The sequence below is a fragment of the Daucus carota genome, chromosome 1 (genome assembly GCF_001625215.2).
Source record: "Daucus carota subsp. sativus chromosome 1, DH1 v3.0, whole genome shotgun sequence".
NCBI classification, from domain to species: Eukaryota; Viridiplantae; Streptophyta; class Magnoliopsida; order Apiales; family Apiaceae; genus Daucus; species Daucus carota.
Genome location: NC_030381.2, coordinates 35,753,062 through 35,767,477, shown reverse-complemented (window position 1 = coordinate 35,767,477; position 14,416 = coordinate 35,753,062). Strand labels below are relative to the sequence as shown.

At 34.3% G+C, this 14,416-nt stretch overlaps 1 protein-coding gene across 1 annotated transcript; it reads left to right on the top strand.

Annotated features, from left to right (window-relative positions):
* The first annotated feature begins 962 nt into the window (after nt 1–962).
* LOC108205171 (transcription initiation factor TFIID subunit 13) lies at nt 963–7,241 on the top strand. The gene is made up of 6 exons (XM_017374991.2): nt 963–1,121; nt 5,030–5,159; nt 5,245–5,282; nt 5,873–5,932; nt 6,126–6,200; nt 7,007–7,241. The coding sequence occupies exons 2-6, from the start codon at nt 5,057–5,059 to the stop codon at nt 7,115–7,117; spliced, it is 387 nt and encodes a 128-aa protein (XP_017230480.1). The 5' UTR covers nt 963–1,121; nt 5,030–5,056; the 3' UTR covers nt 7,118–7,241.
* The last annotated feature ends 7,175 nt before the right edge of the window (nt 7,242–14,416 follow it).

Genomic DNA, 14,416 nt, shown 5'->3' with positions numbered 1-14,416 from the left:
TTGAGGTTAATTTAGTATTCAAGTAGAGAAAGCGCCCTCATATACATATACACACATATACTTATATATGGTCTAATTCATTTTTGAAAAATCCTAGCAATCATGAGAGATAAATGAGAGAAAAAGATGTTATTTTGGTGGCTAGTATCAAAATCCTTATCTGATGTTGGATGTTCAAGGCATTCATGTGAATAATACTATAGATTTATACAAACACGAGATATTTGGGTGATTACAGCAACCAGATCCCAATTGACATTTACTTATAATTTTTTTGAGATAAATAACACTAACTTTGAATTAAATATCACTTTTTCATCCCATAAGACATTAAACATGTAGTTATGATAAATACGAAGATAAATAGACACATTTGAAATTTTATTCGAAGTTAACTCTAGACTCAATCGCTATCACAAAATTCTACGATATGATTTTTGTTTGTGATTTGTCCGTCGATAACTTATTTTGTGTGTGAGGATTTTCGATATTGTTTTGTATGCATATAAATGAGATATTTTTGAATTCTTGGTGAAACTACTTACTGATATGATGTCATGTGCTTTTTTAGTGGGTCTAGTAGTTAAGTATATTAAATTTTCAATCAGGTACCTAAGTAGTGTAGGTACCTTGTTCAAATCATATTAGTTATATTGATCGCCCTAAAAAATATTTACGGGAATTTTTACATATTTTTATTAAGAGAAGATGTGCATCTTCGTATTTAATTTATTTTCATGTCAACAAAGAAACCTAACAGCCCCAAATTTGTAATTCTGAATTCACACATCATATATTTTTCTACAAACTACTTAGGAGGTATTATTTTATCTAAAATATTTTACTATACGGAGCATTATTAAATTTAAATATTAAAATATCAAACTACTTAGGAGATATTATTTTATCTAAATATAATTATTTGTTTTATAATGATATTATTCCTAGCCTTGGGAAAAAATTCTGCCAAGAAAACTGCTTACTAAATGTATAAAAAGGGATTAAGGGATAGCCGAGCTGAATTGGAGTCTGCAGAGTATATATAATAGAAGTAGTAGTAACAATCAACAAACAAAGCAAACCCGTTGCCGGAGATAAATTCGCGGGACAGTAATTATCAGGTAATATTAACTCTTGGCACCTATTTTCATATGGATGTATTAACTGTTGGTTTAAATTTGTGGTAATTTGAAACCCTAATATTTGAATTGGGGTTTATATGCAATGCATTTTCATCAGATCAAATTGATCGTTTGTTTTCTGTAATTTGGTAAACTTGGTTCGTTTTGTATCATATTCAGCTGCAGAGTTAACAGGAATCAGGATACATATTCGAATTGAATGATATTGGGACTTTGAGTTATCTCATTTTATTTCGGATAGATTGGGTGTGAAAACTTGCCAGGATCACTAAACAGAGTGTCTTGTCTTTCGATTGATTTTAATTGGGCTCAAATTGTTGTTTTGAGTTTTGTATTTTGAATTTAGGGGTGTAAGAGCAAGTCCAATAGGTTACTTAAATCAGTTTCTAAACTCATATTTAGGTAATGCCTCAAAGAGGCACTCCAAACACTATCAGAGTAAGTCCACTAGGTTACCTAAACTTGCTCCTAAACTCACATTTATGTTATGTAATGAACTGAAAAAAAGTAACTCTCCTAGTGGTTACTTAAATCACTAGCACAACCTCAAATCTCCTAGCCATTACCTATTTATACCTATTTATAGGTAACCCCTAGCCATTACCTATTTAATATTTATGAATAAAATAATCATCTCTCTCCTTTCTTTGTCTTTTCCCTCCTTCTCCCCTTCTCTCTCTCAAATTTATTATTAAAATAATATTAGGAGAACAGATGTAGAGATTGCTATTGGTGTTGACACTAAAAGTAGATTACCTAAATCACTAAGACTCACTAGGATTCATTATTTTATATTATTAATAGGTAATGAGATAGGTAACCTATTGGACTTGCTCTTTGTGATTACCTAAATTACTAGCACAACCTCAATTCTTCTAGCCATTACCTATTTTTAAGTAACCCTTAGCCATTAACTATTCAATATTTATGAATAAAATAATCATCTATCTCCTTTTCTTTGTCTTTTCCCTCCTTTTCCCCTTCTCTCTCAAATTTATTATTAAAATAATCTTAGGAGAACAAATATAAGAGCAAGTCCAATAAGTTACCTAAACTTGCTCCTAAACTCACATTTAGGTAATGTACTAAAAAAAATCACCCCAACACTCTCTTAGTGGTTACTTAAATCACTAGCACAACCTCAAATCTCTTAGCCATTACTTATTTATAAGTAACCCCTAGCCATTACCTATTTAATATTTATGAATAAAATAATCATCTCTCTCCTTTTTTTTCTCTTTTCCCTTCCTTTCCCCCTTCTCTCTCTCAAATTTAGTAATAATCTTAGGAGAACAAATATAAGGATTGCTATTGGAGTTGACACTAAAAATAGATTACCTAAGAGCAAGTCCAATAGGTTACTTATATGATGTCTAAAACTCATATTTAGGTAAAGTGTCAAAAAAATGCACTCCAACACTATCCTAGTGTTATCCTAAATCACTAGCACAACCTTAATTCTCCTAGCCATTACCTATTTATAAGTAACCCCTAGCCATTACCTATTTAATATTTATGAATAAAATAATCATCTCTTTCCTTCTTTCTTTGTCTATTCTCTCCTTTTTCCCTTCTCTCTCTCAAATTTATTATTAAAATAATCTTAGGAGAACAAATATAGGGAATACTATTGAAGTTGACCCTAAAAATAGATTACCTAAATCACTAAGACATGCTAGCACTCATTATTATATATTATTTATAAGTAATAGAATAGGTAACCTATTATACTTGCTCTAAATCACTAAGACTCACTAGGATTCATTATTTTATATTATTAATAAGTAATGAGATAAGTAACCTATTGGACTTGCTCTAAGGATTGCTATGGGAGTTGACACTAAAAGTAGATTACCTAAATCACTAAGACTCGCTAGCATTATTTTATATTATTAATAAGTAATGAGATAGGTAACCTATTGAACTTGCTCTAAGTATGTATGTCTGCATATTGATGACCGTCTTAATTTACACTTGTTAGCTTAGTAATATGAACAAAAATTTGACCAAATTTCTGAGTGGACTATTCTCTATGGTACCGGTCTCTCTGGTACAGTAGCTACTTGTCCACCAGTTGCTGTGCTAGTCTGAAACCAGTGCTTCTGTACTAACCTTAAACCCCTACCAAGCAGGGACAAGTATATAGCTCGAAATTTATTATTTGTAATTTAATTTTTAACGTTTTTTATTATTTGCTTAGTATTATTGGATTACATAATTTTTTTTACATGGAAAATTCTGTAATACGGAGTAATGAATTGAAGTTTGATTATCGCATTAATCTACTGATTGAGTTTTTCATACAAATGTAGCATTTACATTATATTTTTATATTGTAAATTGGCAGTATAAACATTAAACAATAAACATTTTTATTATCTATCTGTAAATATTTTTCTAATAATAATATGTGATAATGTGTTTTCTGATTAATTTTAGATCATATTTCATATTTCTTCATATGTAAGGAAAAAAGATGTTATTTATCTTGTATCTGGTATAAATATATTATTGATCTTGTATTGGTTTCCTGTTTATCTTGAAATAGAACGTTGGAGTTAAAAAGAGTTGAATAATGGTTCATGTTAGAGTTAGTTTTAAGAAGATTTACATGATTTGTGTTTGTTTTCAAGTAAAACACGTTATAACTAAAAAGAGTTAATGTTTATATAACTGTATTTTTTTAAAAAAAAAGAGTTAAAAAAAGGTAAATTAGGAATGACCAAAAATATGTGCCCAAATCTTAGTACTAGAAATTATCACTATGTCGGCTTATTATATCTATATATCTGTATCTGTGCAGCTTGAAGCCTTGAACTCTTCTCTTCTTTCGTGTTACTTCTGCCTGCTCATATAATATTAGTTCAAACTGCTTGAAGAAGTTGGAATGTTTTTTTCAGTCAGTTCTTTGTATATATTAAATCACATGGATCTGGACCATAAATACATGGGATCTGTTCATATCCGAATAAAAAATTTCCGGACCCAAGTCTGGTAAACGTAAGAATAATATGATTCGATATTTGAGCAGAGAGGTATCAGGTATCACCTCATTTTGCAGCACTAGTGAAAAGTTAGTAAGATTTGAATGTAGGTCTGATTTTAGAATTTAGAATTATGCACCGGAGCACTAATTGTATTTTAAAAAACCAATAACTACTTTTTGACCTCAAATTATAGCAATGGCTATAGCCATTTTAACTTTAGCATTGAGCTTCTCTTAGATTAATCTTTATTAAATACTAGCTTATAGTCTGCGTGATGCTTGAGGACTCGTAATATTTATTCTTTTGTTGTATATTTTTCAATATTTAATTTCATCTTGAAAATACATTATGTTAGAATAACATGCATCTTTTTAAAATAGGGTTTTGAATAATTAATAGATGTGTTTGGGTTTATTTTTTTATTAGGCATATTAAATAAATTTCTAGTAAAAGCTTCTCAAAAGATTCATAAATGAATCTCTCTGGAAGATATGTTTTAATGAGGATGTTCAAATGTGTTTTAGCCTTTAGGTATAAAAAAAACGACCCATTAAAACATGTTATAAAATAAAGAGGCTTGTAAACCGGCCCAAACACAATTGAACAAAACTTTAATGTTTCGGCTTTAATAATATAGTATAGGTATAGTTATCAAGTAGAATCAGCTTGCAATTATTTAGGATCTTACTTGATATCCAAATATTTGAATATCTTTATATATAATTGTATACCTCTATATTTATAGGAGAGATGAATTATATGAATTAAATTTGTGGATATATTGTGTGTTTTGCTGATTAGCCGTTTTCTACCCTTGTTCTACATCGTGTGCTTTAGACAACACTGGAACAGCCTATTATTATTTTCATTCTGTAATGAGGATGTTTTTGACTTAAATAGATTAAAGAAAGAAGTTGTCAAGGATAAATGAACAACTCTGCAGCCGGATCCTCCTCAAAAACGAGAGTTGGGTTGTCCCATCAGTCGGAGCCTTCATTCAAGCGTAAACGTGCTGTTTTCCAGAAGGACTGTAAGAACTCTGTTATTTGACCTGCCTTTGTTATTATATTTGCGATTACAGAATTATTTATCCTATTTCTGGTTGAATGCAACAGTGCAGCACATGATGTATGGTTTTGGAGATGATCCTAATGTAGGTGCTATCAGCTAGCCCCCTTTTTGATATATATTCAGTATACATTTCCATCTATGGAGTAAATTTCTAGTTTGTGCACACATGATTCCAAAGAACTGATCCCTATTGGGTCATGAGAGTTGTTAGTGGTCAGAAGAATAATTCGCAGTGTTCCATGTGTTAGGCTGCTAGCTGTATTTAACAAATTGTTCTGCTATCATACTCACGGCTTGCCCATAGTAAACTTGCACATATTATCTTGTTGTATTGTGTATTATGCATGTCTCATTCACTTTTAGAGGACTCACTTATGTCGCTATGATCACAGTTATTTGGTTATACATTTAATTACAGGGCTCACATGCCAAACTTCATAAATCTTAGGGTTGGTGAGAATTTTGAACTTTTGGTTGTTGGACATCTGTAACATTAGGCCATATTGTTAAGTTTGAAGGTTGGTATCGAAAATATATGTACTTGTATAGTGTGTACCTTGTGCTGCTAATGGTATAACTAGCTTGCTACAACATTGAGGCGGGGACTTGCAAATTATTTTTTTGTTTATTGGGTCTCTTCTTGCTCATGAGTTTGTTATGCTGCAATACCAGCCCCTTCCTGAATCTATGGCACTTTTGGAGGATATTGTGGTCGAGTATGTGACAGACTTGGTAAGTTTGGATAATACTTAGTTTTAGCATTGTCACCCCCCTCCCCCCTCCTCCCAAACACATAAACACATAAAAAGAGTGAAATATGCATGCACATGCTACCAGTGGTCTGTTTTGGTCAGGGTGATTGTGCTGTTGCATAATTGCAATATTCATCGATCGATGATACTGAAATTGGATTTGATGTTTACAGGTTCACAAGGCACAGGATATTGCATCTAAAAGGGGAAAGCTTTTGACCGAGGATTTTCTTTACTTGGTGCGAAAGGTAAATTTTCTTTAATATATAGTCAGCTGTCCTAATCTTTGTTCTGCTTTCTGTGTGCTCCCAAGGTCAACTATTAATCTATTATATTATTGTGTAATTTTACGATATCTTATCTCTATGAACTTGGTCGATAGCTATACCAGTAAATTAATAGAATCATCGCTACTCTACATTCAGGTTATATATGAACAATATATTGCTATAAAATCCTCTCAATTTGAATAATTGAAAGGTGTTTATAATTTGTATTTCTTATAATGTTACATGCTTTAATGATGTTTTGAACTTGAGAAACCAAGGAGTAAAGAGTTCATCTGAGGAACAAGGCTTTTATGATAGTTTGAACCTGAGAAACCAAGGAGTCGACTTAGGAGTTCATCTGAGGGACAATATTGTTCCTTTATTTGCTTAATACAGCAACAAAATGTAATTCTCAGCAACTAAAGTTCTGAATCAAATTTTAGGGTCATAACCATCCTAAAGTAATTACCAAACTCACTAAAATCCTAGAATAATCATTCTTAAACTACAGAAAGATAGTTATTAACCAAGTTAACAGTTTAATAGTGCATTTGTTATTGATAACAACCAATATTATTTACCTCTAAAAGATAATATCCATATTTGGTAATGACTAAAATGCAAAAGAAGACGGCTTAGAGGAAACCTATATAATTAGTAAAATGATTGTTGTAGGGCATATATGGATGTTGTCATCCTTCTATATGACCTAAAGACTTCAAGAATGTTTCATAAACCAATTCAGGCAAGCAATTGTGCTACAATTCTTATTCAATTTTCTGCAGGATGCCCCAAAATTTAACAGATGCACTGAACTTTTGTCCATGAACGAGGAGCTGAAACAAGCAAGGAAAGCTTTTGATGTGGATGAGGAGAAGTTGGCAACCATTGAATGAAAGTGGACGAAGATTTCATGTTTGCTTTTAAATTAAACTTAATTACCTTTGTGAAGATTTAAAATTACTTGATGTTCAAAACTAAGACAAGACAAATAAGTTTAAAATATACCTTTCGCCGCCATATCTCTAGTCTGATCTTTCAATTCATGCGTAATATTATATTGATTGCGACAAAGCTGTCCCAGTCATTATATTTTTGATCTCGTTTTATATTCTGAAACAGTTTAGTTTTCAGTATATACTTCCAGCCTCATTTGCAAATCGGCTTAACAGTGTTGTTAACATAAAAGTATGGTCCAATACACAGTAACCACTAAGCTAGGACTTTGTCCGGGTTAACCATTTAAGTATAAAATTTGTATATTCTGACCATTAATCTGGTGAAACTGGCCGGATCAAGGGAGAGGGTACCACAGTTGCTAGCAAATCAAAGTTTGAGTTGCTGAGAAATGCAGGTTTGAACCATAAAAGTTACGCTACCATTCCGCAAATCATTATATACATAACAGAAACACTTTGTATGCTCTCTCACTTAACTCTGTCTTCATACAGCTGTCCTAGCAATTTTTATACCCATATTTGTGTTGCTATGATGAGTCCATTGTTGAGAATTCCCTGGAGTCCTGGACTGATGATAATTTAGGTGGAAGATTTTGGGGTTGTGTATTCCATACTTGGTGAGATTCTGTATTTAATTAATGTATATTTTTTTGTATCTTGGTTAAACTTTGTTATGACCATTTGATGTTTGCTAGAAACTGAAAGGCGGTCGTAATTTCTGTCAATTGAAAGCACTTGCTGTTATCTCAAGACATTTTCTCCTTAATTTTAGCTTGTTGCCCCTTATCAGCTACAACCACTTACTTTTGTTCTTCTACATGTTGAAATTTTTTTGGTAGCTTAAATGGTGATACATGCCACTCAGTTAAAGTTTCAAAGCAGTATCCAGTCACCAGTTACATAAATGTGGGCAATTCATGTCGCCCTCGCTCTTGAGTTCCTCGTGTCAAAGCAGGGCCCTGATGAACAACCATCTCTGTAACACTGTAAGTCTCTGTCACTATCACTTTGTTCATTATCAGGCTGAACATGTGTATGCTCAGTAGTACTTGGGTGTTGATATCTTTTGATCCCTAGGAAGACTAATCTGTTGAATGATCAGCACATCAATTAATCAGTTATAAAAATAAATCACTCTTGCTCTTAGTACTCCCTCTAGTCCATTTTATAAGAGCGCTAAAGTGAGATCTTAATCAATGATGAGCTGGTACAACATCCAACTGATCATATTTTAGTATGTAGCAGGAGATTTACTTGACAAAGACAACCTCGATTGCTAGAGTGAAAGTTCCACACTAAATGCCCTCACAATCTCACATTCATGTCTAAAAAAATACCCTTAAATAAACCCACCTTTTATCTCTTATATGCCTTAAAGAAATCTATGTTTAAAAAGTTTTGTGCATATATGTCTAGCATATCAATATCTAGTACATTTTGTGAATATTTAGGCTATGCATGTGGGATTTAAGTTCAAGCGAGCGGAAGTTTCTCTATTACGGGTGAAAATGCATTGTAATTACTCTTTGCTATATTTTATAGTAGGGAGAAAACTCTTATGTTGTGTTTGGTTTGGTTGAATGAAAATGGAAGGAATAATATGAAATTTAGTTGAATGTTTAATAATTTCATTCGTTCCCCCATTCCATTCTTATCAAACTAAAGTATTAATTCTCTAGCTAAATTGTGTACAAACTATAAAATCTTCAACCATTTTCCCGCGTGGATCGGAGGACCCATAATGACTAATAATACAATTCATGCATACGCGGAATTCACATGATGCACATTGAATTAATGGCTTTCGATTAAAAAAAAAAAGGTGTACCCCAACTATAAAACCCCCGCATATTTATACCACATTCTGCACACTTGAACTTTTGTTTGCTTCCGTTGAGTTGAATGGGGTGTTGATGGAGATTATCATCCAACTAAAATGTTATTTCACAGAATTCATTATAATCTACAGAATATTCAACCGTTTCCCCACGTGGTTCCGAGGATCCATAACGACTAATAATACATTCCATGCACACGAAGAATTCACATGATGCACATTGAATTAATGGCTTCCGACTAAAAAAACAAGGTGCATTCCACTCCCAAATATAAGACTCCGCTATATTTTCACCACATTCTGCGCACTTGAACTTTTGTCTACATCCGTTGAGTCGAATGAGGTGTTGATGGAGATTATCATCCTTCACCATTCCCCCGTACTTGATATTTGAATACACATCTTGATCAACGCAAAGAGCATGAAATGACGTATCACAATTGACACAATAGTAAAACCAAAAGTTAGGGTTGATATCCACCGAGCAGAGTTCGCAATTAAAGGCCTGTGGATGTCCTTTAACTGGAGGATACACCAAACTTAGGTGATGCTCATCCCATCTGTGCTTAATTGTTCCTTTTTTTAGTGCACACTTTATATGAATATAGTAATCACATATTTTACATGCCCAGGAGTGATGATCAATATTACCATAACACCCTCTACATTTTTCGAACCTCGGAATTACAGTCAGATGATGAAGCGTGTGCTTATTGTTGGGCCGCGCAACACCCGTGAACTCCGCATTAGTATGATATTGTCCGCTCTGGGCCGTGGCCAAGTCCGCACGGATTTGCTTTCGGGCTCCTCCCAAAAGGCCTCATACTAATGGAGTTCTTTGGCTGCTTATATCCAAGATAAATCTTCTTTATCTTTCCGATGTGGGACTTGGGTTGAACCCACTCAACACTTATGACAATCATGTTTAATCTTACTGGGCAATGCAGCACACAAAACATCAACCCAATATTTATTTGTTTCGTCATAATACATTACTCCGTTGCAAAACCTGTCACACACACCGCATACATAAAAATCAAATGGCTTACTTGTTTCATAACATCTTGTGAATTTGGTGAGCCGGTTTTCAATCTCTCTTGGTAACTCTGTAGCGCAGAGAGTGTGGAGAAAGAAGTTACAATCTAGGCATCCGTAGAAAGGATGAGGCGGGGACAAGAGAGGCTGGACACATCCGTCGCAAATGTTTGTTTCGACAACACTTTCAGTGGTAGAATTATCGAACAGGATGAGTGAATGGCCACTGCGACACTCACTGATTATATCGGCTTTTCGTGATTCCTCGTTTGTTGAAATGCTAAACTTGTTTGCAAATTGTTGGATCAACTGGTAGAACAAGTAGGGTTCATCATCACATATCGGTAAATGCACCAAATCAGATCCTTCCACGTCTCCCATATCGTCATTTTCATTCCCATCTTTGCGAGATCTGGATTAAACAATTTAAACCAGAGTATATCAAGCAACCAGCTGCTATGACTTAAAAATTTAACAAGAAAAGAGAAACAAACATACTCTGCTGATAAAGCGCAGTGGACGTGTGCAAAATATCTGCAGTCAGCACAGTAATAAATCCAATAGCGGAACATCGTACAATCTCCTTAGAGCACAAATAACATAATACTCCGTTGTTGTCATACTCTTCGGGAAACCAATATGCAAGAAGAAGCGGATGATCATGGTCATGGTCTTGGCGAATGAGAGTAGGTGGTGCAGACGCACAACCCTTGTGTATCCAAAAAAAAACAAGTTTTACACAAGTAAGAAAAATCCATGATACCTTGCACGCCACAAGCTGTGCATCTATGCAATGTTGCTTTCATAGGCAGCAAGGTTAATGGGTGACTATGTGATGGATGATTAAGTTGACGCTCTAGAAATGCACATTTGATGCAAACGCGAACAAATTGTCCAAGGTGAACAAATTGTTCAAGGTGAACATAAAACCACCTTGCAACATATTGTTGACAAGTCCGACAAAAAAACTCTTCATCATCTGCATAAAGCATTAGCACGCCTTCTTCGTAAAGAGGGTGCTGGATGACCATAGGTAAGTCTGCACATGCCTTGTGGAGAAGAAAACGAGTACAAGGAGAATCGATGGATTGATGAATACACTGATAGAAATCTGTGTTTGATGAAATTGGATCACGGCAGGCAGAGCAGACAGCATTTGGGGGAGAATGGTTGTATTTGGATAGGATTAGCGGATGCGTATGGCTAAAGTGTTTCATGCCTTCGGTTTTTGTTGCACAAATAGACTGGGAGGGAGGGTGTGTATAAATACTAATTTCCAGCTCCAAATTAAACATCTGAAGATCCATTGCGTGCTGTTTATTGCCTAACAAAAAGCATAATTCCTTGCTTCATTTTCATCCAAAATATGCAATATGCAGATTCCTGGCTTGTATCACGATGGTTTTTTTGCTACTTTACATTTATCCATCTGTTAGCTTCTATTTTGCCTATTGTACATATTGTGAGTTGTGACTATGTCAAGCAACTTTAGATATCGAAAACTTGACTGTCTAGAATATTTTTCTCAATTATACCTGGAGAGGCTCCCTAATAACAAACACCAGACTCACACTCTCACACTGACAAAAATGACCTGTAAATCAGGTGTGTTGTGTATTTGTGTCCACCGCCAACTGTTAACTGTATATCATTTTGTATCTTTTCTGCTAAACCCTTCTTAACCGCAGTGTTATCGATTATTCAACCAGGATTACGAGATAATTAGATAATAGACATAGGGATTTTAACTAGTGTTCGTAGCGATCATGGTTCTATTCCTTTTTGAAGTTCTTGTTTTTCTTTCCATCCCTTTTTTGTCGATGTGCGTTATCCTTCATCCAACTGGCTAGTCTAGATTGGTTGATAATGAGATTAAGTTATTGAGCCTGGTGTATTGTGGTTAAGATGACATGATTTTGGGAGAGGTTGTCACGTGTCCAACTGTTTTTCAAGGTAACGAGTCGGGTTTTGGGGCGTTTTGTTGTCCATGCACAGGGGTCATTGCTTCATAGTCCCACATTACTTATATTTCGTTAAGTTCAGTGTCATTGCGCGTATATCTATTTCTTAAATGCAATGGATGAATTCTTTGTTTTGATTTTTGGAGTAAGGTAGCGTGACATTTGATGATTGAACAAGAACCACTTGCGATGCTACAGTTGTGGATTAACAGATTGGAAGTCACCATGTGTTCTAGAGATGTTCATTTTCAAGATTCATTCTTTGTGGCTTCAAGTCATCTTCAGAACCACCTATTTAGCGGTGCAACGAAACAAAATATCTGATCATTGTGTTGGACGGTAACACTAGACGAGCACTTTGTTAGACTATTTGAGTCGCTCAGTGTAAAAATATATGTGTTCCGGTACTTTTGTGAATATTATTACAGGGTATTCTGGTATATTCAAATTCAAATTCCCTATAAATTCAGTGTAATTTTGTTGCCATTTATTGGTCATTTTCATTTGTTGGCCATTTTTTATGTTGTTGAACCGGTTCATAGCTAAGCATTCATCTACTCAATTTAGGAGTGCATATTCAATCTGGATTGCAAAGATTTTCTTGGATTCTACATTTTCGAGAATATTAGATTTTGATTAACATATCAAAAACTGAGTGTATTCAACTAGGATTTTCAAAAATTATAAAATCTTGAGATATTATCAAGATCTTAATTTATACAATAAAATCTTGTGTTATTCGATCAAGATTTCATAAAATACATAAATGGTATTCAAATTCTATTATATATTTTTTTTTGAATTGTATAAAGACGTATGGAGTTTTTACACATAAAGACGATCTAATTTTTGGCTTCTTAGAGCATCTCCAACCATCTAAAACCCTTGGCTAAAAGGTGAGTTGGCTTACTTAAAATAAAAAAATTTAGCCAACAGCTCCAAAAACTCAACTCCAACCATGCTCACCTGTTGTCTATAAATTTAGCCAACCTCCTGTGGATGGCTAAATTTGTCGAACCTCTACAGGTCTGTAAGAAAATCTGTAGGAAGATTGTACATCATTTATTACCATATTGAACTGATATATTCTATTTTAACAATTTAAAATATTAATAACATACTATTTTTAAATTATAGCCAACCAATATAGCCAGTACCATTGAAGCAAAATGTCTTATAGGTTCAGCAAATTTTACATAATGTCTTACAGGTCAAATTTAGCCAACGATTATAGCCAACGCCGTTGGAGATGCTCTTACATAACTTATGTATGTACTCAATTTTAAAAGAAAATTGGGTTTCCTCTTTGTAGCCTCTTCACCATCAATCAAAATTGTTAGCTGAAGCAAGAATTTTGGCCATTCAAACCAGTCTTGTTCCCCTCTCCGTATCGAAATAAAAACGATCTCGATTTTAGGAGGAAAAACATTTTTATCGATGGTAAATTTCAAAACAAATAACAACCTTTTCTCAGAAGAAAGACAAATCTAAAAGTTCCATTCTTTTGACAAGCAACCAACCTTGTTAAAAACATCTAGTACATAGCAAAAATCTCCCACAATAATCAATCGTCGATAAAAATATTCTTGAATCATAAAAAATGATTACAAAACAGAACTTAAATGCGTATAAAAAGAAGCAAAAACATCGATCACCCCTGCAGCAGCGAAAGCATATTCCCAGCAATCAGCGTCATGTCACGAACAATATAAGCCCGTTCACCAAACGTTGGATTTCTATAATCACTCACATTCGTTCCTTCTGTAAACGACCTGAGACAATGCGTGATACTGTCCGTCGCAATTTTCACAAGCGGCTTAATGCTGTAAAAATTTCGACGAAATTTAATTTGTGCAGTGGCAGGTCTCAGGCCCCGGAACAATGCACTTTCGAAATCACCAAAGCAGAGATTGCAGTAGCTCGAAAGGACGGTATCGTTCACTTTGGTAACGATACAAGTCCCGATATCTTGTAAAACTCCAAGGCCTTTGAGGAAGGGCTGCTGGATCATTAGTTCCGCGAGACGGGGTAGATCAGCATGGGTGGTGTTGGGGAGATTGTAGAGCACGGAGACACAGAGGGAAGGATCGATTGTTTGGAGACATATATATGTGATGTAATCATCAGGGGGAGCTCCAACTTGAGAGTGGTTTACTGGGAGGTTTATGAGACAGAGCACTAGAAAAATGCAGATAATTTTTGAACAAGCCATAGTTTGTTTTGTGTTGGTTTGATGTGCTGCTGGATGGCTACCACTGAATATATAGATTTTTGGCCTTGGTTCTTGATATGGAATTTGTTTAATTTTTTGATTCTGGGCCAAGCGGGACACAGCTGGACAAAATACTATTTCATGGAATTTTTTGCATTCTTTTTCTTTTTTCAAAGAGAGGAGGGATCAAG